At 46.9% G+C, this 12,506-nt stretch overlaps 1 protein-coding gene across 4 annotated transcripts in view; it reads right to left on the minus strand.

The window, feature by feature from the left end:
- Window positions 1-12,506, minus strand: part of ABCA1 (ATP binding cassette subfamily A member 1) — a 92,288-nt gene that overhangs the window by 19,992 nt on the left and 59,790 nt on the right. For all 4 annotated transcript variants that reach the window (XM_039566754.1, XM_039566753.1, XM_020584672.2 and 1 more), the window contains exons 9-23: window positions 11,385-11,625; window positions 10,680-10,819; window positions 10,325-10,441; window positions 7,859-8,047; window positions 6,815-7,020; window positions 6,546-6,722; window positions 5,714-5,936; window positions 5,125-5,346; window positions 4,547-4,751; window positions 3,905-4,018; window positions 3,275-3,446; window positions 2,612-2,743; window positions 1,950-2,089; window positions 799-936; window positions 35-255 (exon numbers count right to left, since the gene is read on the minus strand). In XM_039566754.1, coding sequence (XP_039422688.1) covers window positions 35-255; window positions 799-936; window positions 1,950-2,089; window positions 2,612-2,743; window positions 3,275-3,446; window positions 3,905-4,018; window positions 4,547-4,751; window positions 5,125-5,346; window positions 5,714-5,936; window positions 6,546-6,722; window positions 6,815-7,020; window positions 7,859-8,047; window positions 10,325-10,441; window positions 10,680-10,819; window positions 11,385-11,625 — 2,637 coding nt within the window. The remainder of the gene's footprint in view (window positions 1-34; window positions 256-798; window positions 937-1,949; window positions 2,090-2,611; window positions 2,744-3,274; window positions 3,447-3,904; window positions 4,019-4,546; window positions 4,752-5,124; window positions 5,347-5,713; window positions 5,937-6,545; window positions 6,723-6,814; window positions 7,021-7,858; window positions 8,048-10,324; window positions 10,442-10,679; window positions 10,820-11,384; window positions 11,626-12,506) is intronic.

A 12,506-nucleotide genomic window follows, 5' to 3' on the forward strand; every position in this document is an offset into this window, starting at 1 on the left:
AAGAATAAACACGAGCAGAAAAGGCCAGCTGTACCTTTTTCAGATAGGAAACTGTGCTGCTGCTGTTTCGGCAGGAGCTTAGAGAGGAATCCACATCCTTTTTGACCAGGGTCAAATAATAGCCTGTTCCCAGCTGGTTCTTCAGGAAGAGAGAAGAGCCAACACAGCAGAGCTTGCCATGAGAAATGATGGCAATCCGGTCCCCCAGAATGTCTGCCTCATCCATGTGGTGTGTGGAGAGAATGATAGTGCGACCTGGAAGAGAGCAAGGAAGACACTGCTGGTAAGTCAAACAAACGTGTGCTCCCACGCTAAAGCCACAATTATCTGGATCTTGCCATGAAGTTGGATGGAAGGGTGATGCTGCAAGTTTGGCTCCTTTTAACAAGACTAGGAGTATGGAGAAGATTCACAACTGCTATCAGGGGTTTATTCCTCCCATTGTCTTCTGGCTCTTGTTGTGCTCAGCAAATGCAGGTTTAATTTCATGTCTACGAGGTTGGTTGCATGGAGCAGAACAGGACATTGCTGAACACCAAGGGTGATTTTCTGACTTCAGCTGCCCTCATAACCCAGTAACAAAGTTCGTTCATGAATTCTGACATGAACAGGAGGAGAAAGGAATACAGATGAGAGATCCGAGCATCCTTGTCCTGCACTGTCTTTGTTCATTACTTGGTGCAGGCAACGATAGATTTACAAAGACACATTGCTATTTTGAGAACATTCATGAATCAGATTGATTTTCTTTTGCCTTCCACAATACATGCATTAAGAGTGGAGAAAAAGACCACATACCTTGCCGATACTTCAGAAGCAGTTCCCATATCCCTCTGCGAGAATAAGGATCTACCCCAGCTGTAGGCTCATCCAGAATGACAACCTTGGAGCCACCGACAAATGCTAAGGCAACAGAGAGCTTCCTCTGCATGCCACCTGTCAGGCACAAGAAGAAAGAGGTGTTCAGGCTGATGCAGAGACAAGTGGAATAGCAATACTTGCAGAATGGTGGATAATGAGCTCTCTGAAAGAAAGCAGACTGAGGAGAACAAGTACTGCTGCTGTTTCAGGCCTTCAGGGTCCCACCACTTTTTGGACAATGGATAATTCATCTGGATAGGCTTTCCTCAATGGAGTCTGAGTCATCTCCTACTGCAGGGAACCACACCTTGCATGCCCTCCCTTAAGTGAATTATATTATCTCAGCACCAGGGGTAGCAAGCCACCAGCTTGGAGGCCTAACCATATTTGAGGATCTGGAACACAGGTCTCCAGAGCTTGACCTGCAGAAATAAGTTGCCATGACTCCCCTTTCTTCCCTCTGGAAGTGTTCCAGAGGCAAGAGCAAGGAATTATATTGCACTCCTCAATACTAAAGCCAACCGTGGTCGTCTGCTCTTCCTCCCTAAAGTCAAATGTGCAGTCTGTACTGATACTTGAGTAAGACAAAGGCCTCTCAGTCCCTCAAGTATCTGGTACAGACTGATACAGGAATTCTGCCCCTCCTGAAAAAGGAGGACACTCCAGGTCACCAACTGAAGGGGCAGAAGTCAGCATAAGGAATGCATGTATGGTTCACAAACAGCAAGGGACTACGAGACTATGGTCCAAGTCACTCTCACCTAAACTCATAAACCTGAAATATATTAGTAGCTTTGGAGAACACACAGTAAATGCAGCTGAACTACGTCATGATGGAACCAAATACAAAATACTCAGAGAAAGTGAGTGACTTATTATGGCCATTAGATAGCTTGTGATAGTGCAAGATTGCGACGTTTACTATGATATACTGATTAGGTACTTAATAACTAACTGACTTCCTTAAATGCTTAATAACATAGTAGTCTATATATAATTGCAGGATCCCATCCAGGTCCATAATGCAGCCTCGGCAAAAGCCAATGGAGTGTTTCTGAGGCTGAGAAACATAAAAGATCTGAACCTACCTGAGAGTCTGCTTGTCCTAGCTTTCAGTTTGTGAGGCAAACCAACATCTGTTGCCATCTGCTCCATCTCCTCTTTCACCTTCTTTTCTGGCAGCCCTTTGAGCCGAGCATAGAACCAGATGTGCTCCTCTACAGTCAGCCTAGGGAACAAATGCAGCCTCAGGGCACAGTTGAACGCACCATGCCGGGATTCGTCTCTTATATTAACACTACTGCAGGCATTTCTGTTTGCTCAGAAAAACGTATTTTAAGGCTGAGGTTTCAGGAAGGAGCTACAGACTGGGTGCGCTCAGCTTGGGCCTGACTTCAGGGTGTGGCTCTAATCAGCACCCATGTAAATAATCCTTCTTTAAGGGTGCTTGACAGTACCACAAACAACCCAAATCACTAGGCACTGAAGAAACACTTGACCTAGCTAAGTGGAGTAGATTATTAACAGACATGAAAGACTAAAGTATAGGCTCTTGCTGATCATTCCCCGGGCACTTAGGAATGTGCTAATAAACAAAATGTTCCTGCACCAATCCCACACCACCCCATTGTCTCGCACCACACACACACAAAAAAAAGGACTGTCAAAGCCAAAAGCCCACTGCTACATCCTAGAGAACCCAAACATCTGTTGGATAGCACCAGTCCTGTGTCTCCCACATGATACTCACAAGTCAAACAGCACATTGTGTTGTGGACATACTCCCAGGTTCTGCCTGATGGTGCTCAGCTCAGAGCGGATATCTTTGCCCAGGATGAAGGCTGTACCCGAAGTTGGGGGGAACAAGCCAGTCAAAATCGACCTGGAAGAAAACAGAATAGGTAAGCAGGTAGGTTCCACCACTAGGAAACAGCTGCTGTGCATGCCAGGATGGCTGAATTAAGAGTAGGTGGAAACCCTGGGGAAATCCCATATCAAGAAAGTAGCCTGAGAAACATCTCACTAATGGAATTAAAAAAAACGAAAACACAAACCAGCTCCAGCGGTGATCGAAGAACACCCACATGGCTGCCTGAAGGAAAGATTTTTTTCCTCTAAAAGCTTCTTGTTCTTTCAGTACCCACTTGCTTTCTTTCACTGGTAAGTCAGAATCACAAATGGCATTACTCCAAAACACTGCCTACAGATTCATTTGACCCAGCCTTAACCTGAACTCCCTTCAGTTCCAGTCCCCTCTGTCTGTGAGGCAGCAGCACAACTAGACTAAATCAGCAGAGGCACTCTAGTCTGCACCAGGTTGCACACTGCAGTCCTACAGCTACCTCTACTATACAGATAGGAGTTGCAGTATTCAGTCACTTCCCACTGTCTTAAATCATTATTTTGTTCTTACATGGTAGTGGTTTTCCCTGCTCCATTATGTCCCAGAAAGGAGGTGATTTGTCCTTCATAGAAGTTAAGTGTGAGACCATCTACAGCAACCTTCTTCCCATCACGGTAAACTTTGACCAGGTTCTGGATGGAAACACCAAGACTCAGATGCACCGGCTCTTCTTCCTTGCAGACTGGAAGAAAGCAGGAAAACAAAGATATGACAGGTTTTAACAGAAATTGCATGGAGTTTTAACAGACATCACATTCCCCCAGGCCAGTGGAGAAATGAGCTATATGAAGAACTGACCATGTTTCTTCCTCAGAGACAGGAATCTTTCACAGAAATTGTCATTTAGCTATTTTCTCTCTCCTGGGCTCATCTGGGAGCTGGAGATCTCCAGTGTTACCAGGCTCAGCAAAAATACAAGGGCTTCTCAACTCCATGAGCCCAGCTGCGCTCAGGTGGGCAAAGTACCTTGGGTTCATCTGGATATACCCACCTGATCAGCATATCCAAACTGTGATAACAAAAGGATGACCAATTTCACCTATCCATGCCAGTCCTGCTCATGCTGTCCTTAGACCCTCATTTCAGAAGAAGAAAGACCTTAACACTTCACTTCAGAAAGGCTCTGTGTCCAGCACTTACCTTCTGAAGACCCCTTCTGGTCAGGATGGGGATGCTGCCTGTCCTGTGGTTCCTCCCCAAACCAATAGGACTTTGTAAAAGGAAAGTACCAGGGTCTGGGAATCCCATACTGGCCTAAAAAGAAAAGCATTACATGAGCCTGACTGCATCTGTCCCTTTTCGTCTTTTAGCCTTCAGGACAAGAAGGGAAGTACTCCACCCCCAGTAAGCCTCCAGGTGAGGCAAGACTAAGAAGAAATCTTTCTGTATGAAGACACTGACAGACTCTGGGTAAGAGACATCTAACTTCACTTTAGGGTTAAAAACCCTCTGCTGGAAGGTGCTAAGCAGCACACGAGGTACTGATACTCTTAACCCCTCCCTTGCAGCACAGTCTGTGAACTTTTGAGGAGGGAACAAGTGAAGTACAGCAAAGCTTCTGGGGCCAGATCAGCTATGGCCACCATGGGGTCATGCTTCTGTGCTGGGCAACACTCACTGCTATCAGCAAGCAACAACCTTGCTCTGATGCTGGTTTTGTTCCATGACCTTTCTACATCTCTACTTGGAAATGGGCCAAATTTGCACCTTTGCAAGTGAGAAGAGTGAAAGGATTTATTAAAAAGCCTTAAGACATGATTATTCCTCAGAAGCAGACCTCACCTGGGAAGACAGATTCAATGTACCAGGTCATGACTCCATACAGAAAAGTATCAAACAGCATCATGACAGCCGATGTGGTGATGCTAAAGCCATCTTCTTCCAATGGGCTCTCAAAGAAGTTGTCCCACTGAACACCAACTCCCTGCTCCTCGAAAAGTGCGAAGTACTCGCAACCGAAACCGAAGGCTACTGGAGACAGCAGGCTCTGAAAACAGAAGGCATGAACATGCACTGAGTGTTTTTACATCTACTCTCCAACTAGTCATCTCAGTTGTAGCACAAAGCTAAGGGACATTGTCCATATGAAAAGCCAAAGTTCCAAGGACCATCATTGTATTTAGAGGTATGGAGTGGCAGATTTGGTCTAGGATTCAATAAGGCCTGAAATCTCTGCTGCGCCTCCATCCAGAATTGTAAGTTTCCCTGTTTCCTTTCCCTTATTCTTTGGATTTTCCTGCAAGGGAACAGGTTGCTAACAGTCACCCTCTCCAGACAGGTAAGAAAGCGTCCAGCTAGAGAGCTGCTGAGTGCCATAGCGGTGGAGACCCAGTGCCCAGAAGAGTTTTATCAAGACTCACCGCAAAAATCTTGAGTGAGAAGCTGATATGGTCCTGCCAGGCAACACACAGCACATAAGGTAGGTACAGCGTGAAGTAGACAATGCCCCCACAGGCAGCTGCCAGGTTGGCCCTGGAGAACACGGTGCTGATGAGGAAGCACTGGAGGATGGTCACAACACCGAAGATTGAGAGGAAAATGAACACCACACTAGGGTCGCTGTAGGGCAGCAGATTCCCCATCTGGCAGGAGAACAACAAGTGCATCAGGCTTTGAAAGGGCTCTTCAAGGTACCTCTGTTACAGCCAGCTCTGCAGAGCTGCTGCTCAGGGGAAGTGGAGCTTCCTGCAATTTGCACAACAGCCTTCCCAGAAGTGAGGCAGTACTAGAGGCTTCTTTTCAAGAAAACTGAATCTACAACATTGCCTCCTGTTGTTTTCAGCCACATAGTCCTGTTGTTTCAAAATCCTGTTCCCAAAAGTGGATTGTGGGAAGTGACTGGTCAACACACACCCACAAACTCCTCCCCAGTGTGTCAGTGCAGACCACTGCTTAGCAGGCTCTAAAGACTCTAGAGTCTGCTGCCACAGGCCAAACCAGGCTACTCACCTTCAGGATCAGCACCAGCAATCCTGCACTCATCAGGAGAGGGACAAGGCTACTAATGAACCAACTTAACCAAAGGATGCCATTGTCAAGTCCCATAATCCTCATTGTTTCTTTCAGGCGGGCTTCCTTCTCATACACAATGCCCTTAATTATCACAGCCACTGAGTAGATCCAAGCTAGAGTCATGAAGAGAGGCATGGAGCGGCTCATGACACGCAGAAATCTGAGAAAATGAAGGGAAGGGGCCAGAAGAACTGAGTGAGAAACTTCACTGCAACTCCAGGTACCACTTCAAGGGCTGTCAGAGCATGGTGACAGCTAAGCCTTCACTGCACAAAGCAACTGATGTGCAAAGCCTGACACAAGATCCGTGTCTCACCATGAGGTGAGGCGGATGGGTTTAGAGCACATCACCAGTTAGGAATGAGAGCTGGAGCTGCAATTGTCACTCAGTAGAAGAGTGGATGCAAAGAGCTGCCTTGCCTGGAGATTGCTCTCAATTGCTCTCTTCCCCTTCTCCTGTGCTTATCTGTCTGCTTTCTTCCCCAGTGCTATTTTTGCTTGCATCAGGTGTGGGCATATAGTCACACCTCAGGAAGGTACTTTGTATGTTCAAGTCTATTACTGACAGTCCCTCTCCTGGGCAGGACTCTGCAGGGCATCATGTATTCTAAATCCTCCATGCGGATGCCCTAGTTCCAGGGATTAGGAACACTATGGAGATTGCCTCCTCACTGATAACAGGAACATAAACCATGTCTGAGGAGTGACAAAAGCCCATGCCTCCCAAGCTCCTCCTCCTGGGAGCTTTTGAAGCAGCCTGCATACATACACGTCATCCACGTAACATGGGTAGGGCATCTGCTGCACATAAACTCCTGTCTTCTTCTCCGTGCCTGTCTGAACTCTGATGATGGCCTGTTCTACCACATCCTGCAGGTAGACAAAGCCTCCCCAGACATAGCGCATGTCCTCAAAGGGGTCAGCACGGGGACCAGGATCCCAGTACCTGCACCAAGGGAATAAGACCTTTCCATTAGAAATCCTCCTCACCACATCCTTTGGAAGAATTTGTTCATAAGGCAGGATGCCAGGGCTCACCCATCCTTGATCTTGTTGGTCCTCTCCACATTATCAATGTCCATGCGTATCTTGTATTTCACATGCTGAGGAAGGTCTGTGCTGTCAGGAGCTATTTCAGTGAAGACTATGCCGGCCCAGAACCTCCTTTCATCCAGAAGCTCCAAGGACTTGTTTATGAGCTGGACTTCTGTGGGCACAGGCTCCAGTTTGTCCAAGTTGACACACTAGACAGGGACACAATTGGAAGCATTTATGGGATACACTGCCAAAGCATAATGTACTTTGTTTAGACGTGGGGTAGAGGAAAAGAACTCTCCAGTGGTAATGCCATGCCCAAGAAAAAGACAACTGCATCCGACTATCTTGCAATGGTTTGCTGTAGCCCAGCAAGCTGCAAGAGCTGTCATTGCTGACTGCTTGACAGTCACCTCCCAGTCAAATATATATCACTGAGAAATATCCCAGCAAAGGGATTTTCTGTGCAAGAGGTTAGGTAGTGCCTACGGGATCTTATCCAAGTATCAATTTCCATATATAGTCTTACTTCTGTTACCAATAAACCAAGTCTGATTAAAAGCCTCTAAACATCAGTAGAGAGATCTGAAGGCTTTGGACCAGGCCCTTAACAGGCCATGGCCTGTTTCTCTTTGCACTTACCTCCCAATATGATGAGGCAACAATTAAAAACTAATTTTGTTCCCTCAGTTTAAAGCAGCTTCACCACAGTCCCCAGCTAAACCCCAGACTGAAGTATGAGCTGCTACATTGCTGGAAACAGCAGCAGCTGTCAGTCACCCAGTAACAGCAGGGCAGGAAACCACACACAGTGACAAAAGCAAAAACTTCAAAAACAAGGCCTACAGTTAGGTTCTGATATCTATACTCAGGCATCTGAATAAATGATAGTTTTCTCACATGCTACTCAGCCCTACTAATGGCTGGTTGTGTCCAGAAAATGGACAGAGGAACATCTATCTTCCCTTTCCAGAACAACAAACTGCATGAGTGGAGACCAAGTTGCTGCCCTCCCCCAGCTCCTTGCCCACACTAACAGGATCTCACCTCCATGAAGCGGGAGATGGTCTGGATAGCCCGGTCTGTCTCATTGAAGGCATCCATCCAGGTATACAGAGAGCCATTTTCTGTCTCAAAGTCCTCTGGATTGTTTGACAGGAAACGAGCAACATCTTCCACTGTCCAGTTGGAAGCTGGCAAATGCAGGTCCCAGAGGGCTTTGCCTTTCAGCAACGTCTGCAGATATTTTGTTTTCAAAGGAGAAATAGTTGTGAGAATGTTAGATCTCCTCTCTCATAACGAAAACAAGCACTACCAGGGAAAACACCTGTTAAAAAGGTGCAGGGAGAGGCCTTCTGCAATACTGAGAGGATCACCGCAGTGGGGTCCTTCCTCTCACCTTCCCGTTGAGAAGGATATGCCTCCCTCGGTATAGCTAAACCATATCGGTGTGCTTTGCAGGCTGTCTGCCTCCATGTCCTGCCACCCCTCTCCCAAGGAGAGGGCAGCAGAGAGCCATGCACAGCTCTGCACCCCCCCACACACGAAAACCAGGGAAGAGGGAGATGCTTGCTCAGCGGAAATGCATTTGGCTAATGCTGGTTGCCAAGATCTCCTCACTTCTCCCAGACAAATGTCCGCTCCCAGCTGGGATGGAGAGGGATTGAGGCATGGTCGAAGGCTCAACCGTCACTGTGCTGACCAGAGGCCAGGGGATTCTCATATTTTGCTTTTGTGCCACCAGAGTTGGCTGAAGCAGCCCTACACGGCCACGATGTCCTGCCTTTGTCCTCCTGTCAGGGACAGTGCTTTCTTCACCCGGATTAACTGCTAGCTTTCTGAGGACAGGCTATTGTACGCAGAATGCCTAGCACAGGTTCAGTGCCAGGCAGAAGCACCCATCACTGAAGCAGAAACCAGTCGACTGGGCAGACAATATAAGGCCAGGCAGAAGGGAGCAGTAATTGTAAAGGATATAGGTGAACTGAAGTCAGGGAGATAAAAAGAAAAACATGCACAAGAGAGAAAACTGCAAAAACCCTTATGATTAAGAACAGGAAATGGATTTTTTGCCACAACAAAAATTAAAGAGAGGTAAAGAGCTTCCCCATACTCTGCTGTTACCAGCAAACCAGAAAGTAGTGTGTCACTCAGTTATAAGAACAGTTTAGTAAACTGGAAAAACAGAACAGACCAAGCTATCAAAGGAAAACATACAAAAAGGAAATCCAAGCAAACAAGAATTGGATGTGCTGTGCTCTCTTCTCATTTGGTCTTCAAGGTTAACTTCTGCCACCATCCCCAGCAGAAAGGACATCATGCCTGCAGGGAAATAGCTCAACCTCATCTTATTCAGTTCCATCATTAAAGCTCCTTAACCCCAGGGACACATGTCACCCTTCCTGAAGTTCACAGGCACATTAGCATCAAGCTAGAAGTGGCAGGGATGGGCAAGCAAAGCACTTTCCTCTCCTTCAGCAGGAAGAAATATGCCAAACAGACTGTACAACCCAGAAAGTTGAGAGGTGTTGGCTGTCAACCCAGCAGCATGGCAACTGAATGGGATGCTCTCTGGGAGCTGCCAAGGCACTGACAATGAAGGACTCCTATTTGTGTGAACATCAACAGGTGACAACAAAGGGACCCCCGTTACTACATTGGTACAGAGAAGACCAGATTGCTGGGAAGATCAATAATTAACTACCAGAGGCAATAGTGTTAACAGGCAACATAAAATATAAAACCAGAAAAGCCCAAGGCTCACTAAAATTTAAAAAAAAAAAAAAAAATAGGATCAACATTCACTTTTCAGAGGACATCACTGCAAATCAATGCTTTGGACCTTCCTTTCTGCTGAACTTTGCAACAATCTGTTCAACTGTCTCTGGCACTCCAGTATGTCATGTTAATGGAGAAGTACAACAGGGCAGGTCACAGATTATTCAGCAGAGCATTACAGAGCATTTACCCCCATTACAGCAGGGTAAAAAATGAATTAATTTTAAGGTTTATAAGACCTGGGGAGGTCACTATACACAAGAAGGTGCACTATGATACCCAACCAGCTGTGTTGCAAAGACAGCTGGAAAAACTACTCCACAGTCGTCCCTCTGTTTCTCGATCCCAGTTTTACATCACAGTGCTTCCAAAGACATCAGACAGGGTCCAAAGATCCACCCCTCAGAGCTGCACCTGAGGAACCATGGTGATTCTCTCATAACACATTAGGGCAACACTGCGGACAAAACAGTACATTTTCCAACAGAGGCAGATTAGAAACGAGTGTTACATGTGCACTGCTCCTGTTTGCAGGGGATTGTTCCATGAAGGAAGGAATGACAAGCATAACGCAAGATCTGTACAATCAAAGTCTCTTTCAAGAAGGGGTCCCATCCATAATATTTATCTGCCCAATTCAGCACTGAAGCACCATGAAGCACCGTCTAAAACAAATATTTCATCACTTATTGCAAAAAACAACAGTGGTGGTTCTGGCAAGGACACCATACTGACCCGAATGAGATCCATTTCCTGACTACTTTCCATAAATGTCCAAATCTTTGGGCTTATCTCCTCCCACATTCCCCCGAGGTCACGAAACACACCCAGCTCCTGGAATGTCCTGTTCACCTGTCACAAAAAGGAGAGGAAGGTTATTTCCAAAAGCTGGCAGAGACCCATAATGGGCTGAAAGGGTGCATTGAGCCTTTAACAGTAAGCGCATGGGAGGTGAGAGACTAGGGAGGCTGTGCTTTTGCAGGCAATCCTTTCTAGGCTTGTGTTTGGGTCCAATTTAACTAGCGAAGATCAGCTGCACAGCCAGAGGACATAGTTCATGCTACATATCAGAGGACAGGGCTAGAGTTACCTCAGACATGACCTTCCTTACAGCTGGCGTATCTGGAGTGTACAAGATCTTCCCAATCAGTAAGGGTTTCAAAGCCCTCCAGATAATCCTGGAAAGCGGGCTGGATTCCAGGTTCTTCATTATCTCATTGCAGTAGGGTGCTGAGGAAGAGCACAAAAGTGAGTAGCTGAACAGCACAGTGACAAGTGCAGAAGGCATAGAGCTTCAAGAACCATCAAAGCTGAAAGCAAAGCATTTTTCAGACACAAAACCCCTCCTTTACTGCAAAGCTCCACAAATAGCCGCTTTTAGCCCAAGGCTGCACAGTCTGCCCAGTGAACACGGAGAGACCAGGTAGCTTCCAACACTAAGAGCCACACTACTGGTCCTGCAACGCTCCCACAACCCTGATGCATGGCACAAACAAAATTTGTCCAGAAAACGTCAGATTTCCAGAGGCTCCACATGACTGTGCTCCCTCTCCCACTGAAGTAGGTCCACTGCACAGCTTTCTGTGGACTCTACAGACGGTCCTTGGGAGACTCTGCAAGTTGATAACTTACTGGTCTTAAGGGCACATGCAGGACAATATGTGCATGCCTTTCTGAAACAGCAGTGAACATGTTCCTCACGACCACACGCTTTCATCTCCGGAAGTTTGGAAAACACTAGTGATGACAATCTTGAAGTAGATAGGACATCAGACCATGCCACTGTTACACTTACTTGTGGAGTTATCATAGAAGTTAATCACATCATCTTCAGTGCTGTTGCCTCCAAACAGTGCTTTGTAATTGTTATCCTCATACCAGTTGAGGGATTTAATTTTGAGCCCTCCACCCTCAGGATGGCCACACACGATGCGTGACACAGCCTGATAGATCTGCGTAGAGGAGTTTGAGGCATTCACATTGGTCAGGAACATCACCTCTTGCCTCATGTCACTCCAGCTCTTCATGCTCAGCAGCTGTTTGGGAAGGGCAGAGAAAAGAATGGAAGCAAGTTATCAAACAGCATTAATAAAAGGAGTTCTTTCCATGCGCCTTCAAATCACAGAACAGATTTCTAAACAGATGAGAATCCCCTTGAACACAACATCAAGGGTAAGAACCAGGGAAAACATTTCCCCACCAACACAGTGGGAGATTGTAGAAGGAAGTCTCTTCTGTGCAAGTACTTGGACTGTATCCTTGCCAAGTTCTTTACTCTTGAGTTTTCTTGTCCAGTGCTGTGGGTGGTTCCTGGCCTCCCTGCCCTCCAACATGGAAGCTGCTTCTCCTCCTGGTTGCACAATGGCTTACATTCCAGTGGAGTACCCTCACAAGGACAGGTGGGGTGGGGTACACTGAGTCAGAACAGGAATTAAAGGAACACCACCAAGTGACTGCAGCTCATGGATCACAAACTCATGGGATGAGCTACAGGCCACAGCAGTGTCACCTGGCACAATTCCACCAAGCCTCCGCTGATTTACACCAGGCAGCCAGTTTGACCTCCCAGACTGGCATGGCTTATCCCTGCCCCAGAAACTCCTTGCCCCGTTGTGAACAGCATTCCCAGAAAATCCTTGAAAACAAGCCCTGCTGCAGCCAGGAGCCTGAATCACAGCATAATGCACGCAGCCAGTCACAGCGAGGAGCCTTCTCCTGCCCAGCTGACCTGACACCAGGCCTGAAGTGACAGCATGCAACCAGCCAGAACCATTAGTACCTCCAGACACCTTTGAGTGCCATAAGCCAGACAATATGCCTGCAATGTGTCATGAACAAAAGCACCCTGCCTTCAGCCTGAGACACTCACTGTATTAATGCTGCCATACTCGGGCATGGCCAAGCTCACCACAAGAAG

This window comes from Corvus cornix, chromosome Z (assembly GCF_000738735.6).
Source record: "Corvus cornix cornix isolate S_Up_H32 chromosome Z, ASM73873v5, whole genome shotgun sequence".
In the NCBI taxonomy this organism is placed as follows: domain Eukaryota; kingdom Metazoa; phylum Chordata; class Aves; order Passeriformes; family Corvidae; genus Corvus; species Corvus cornix.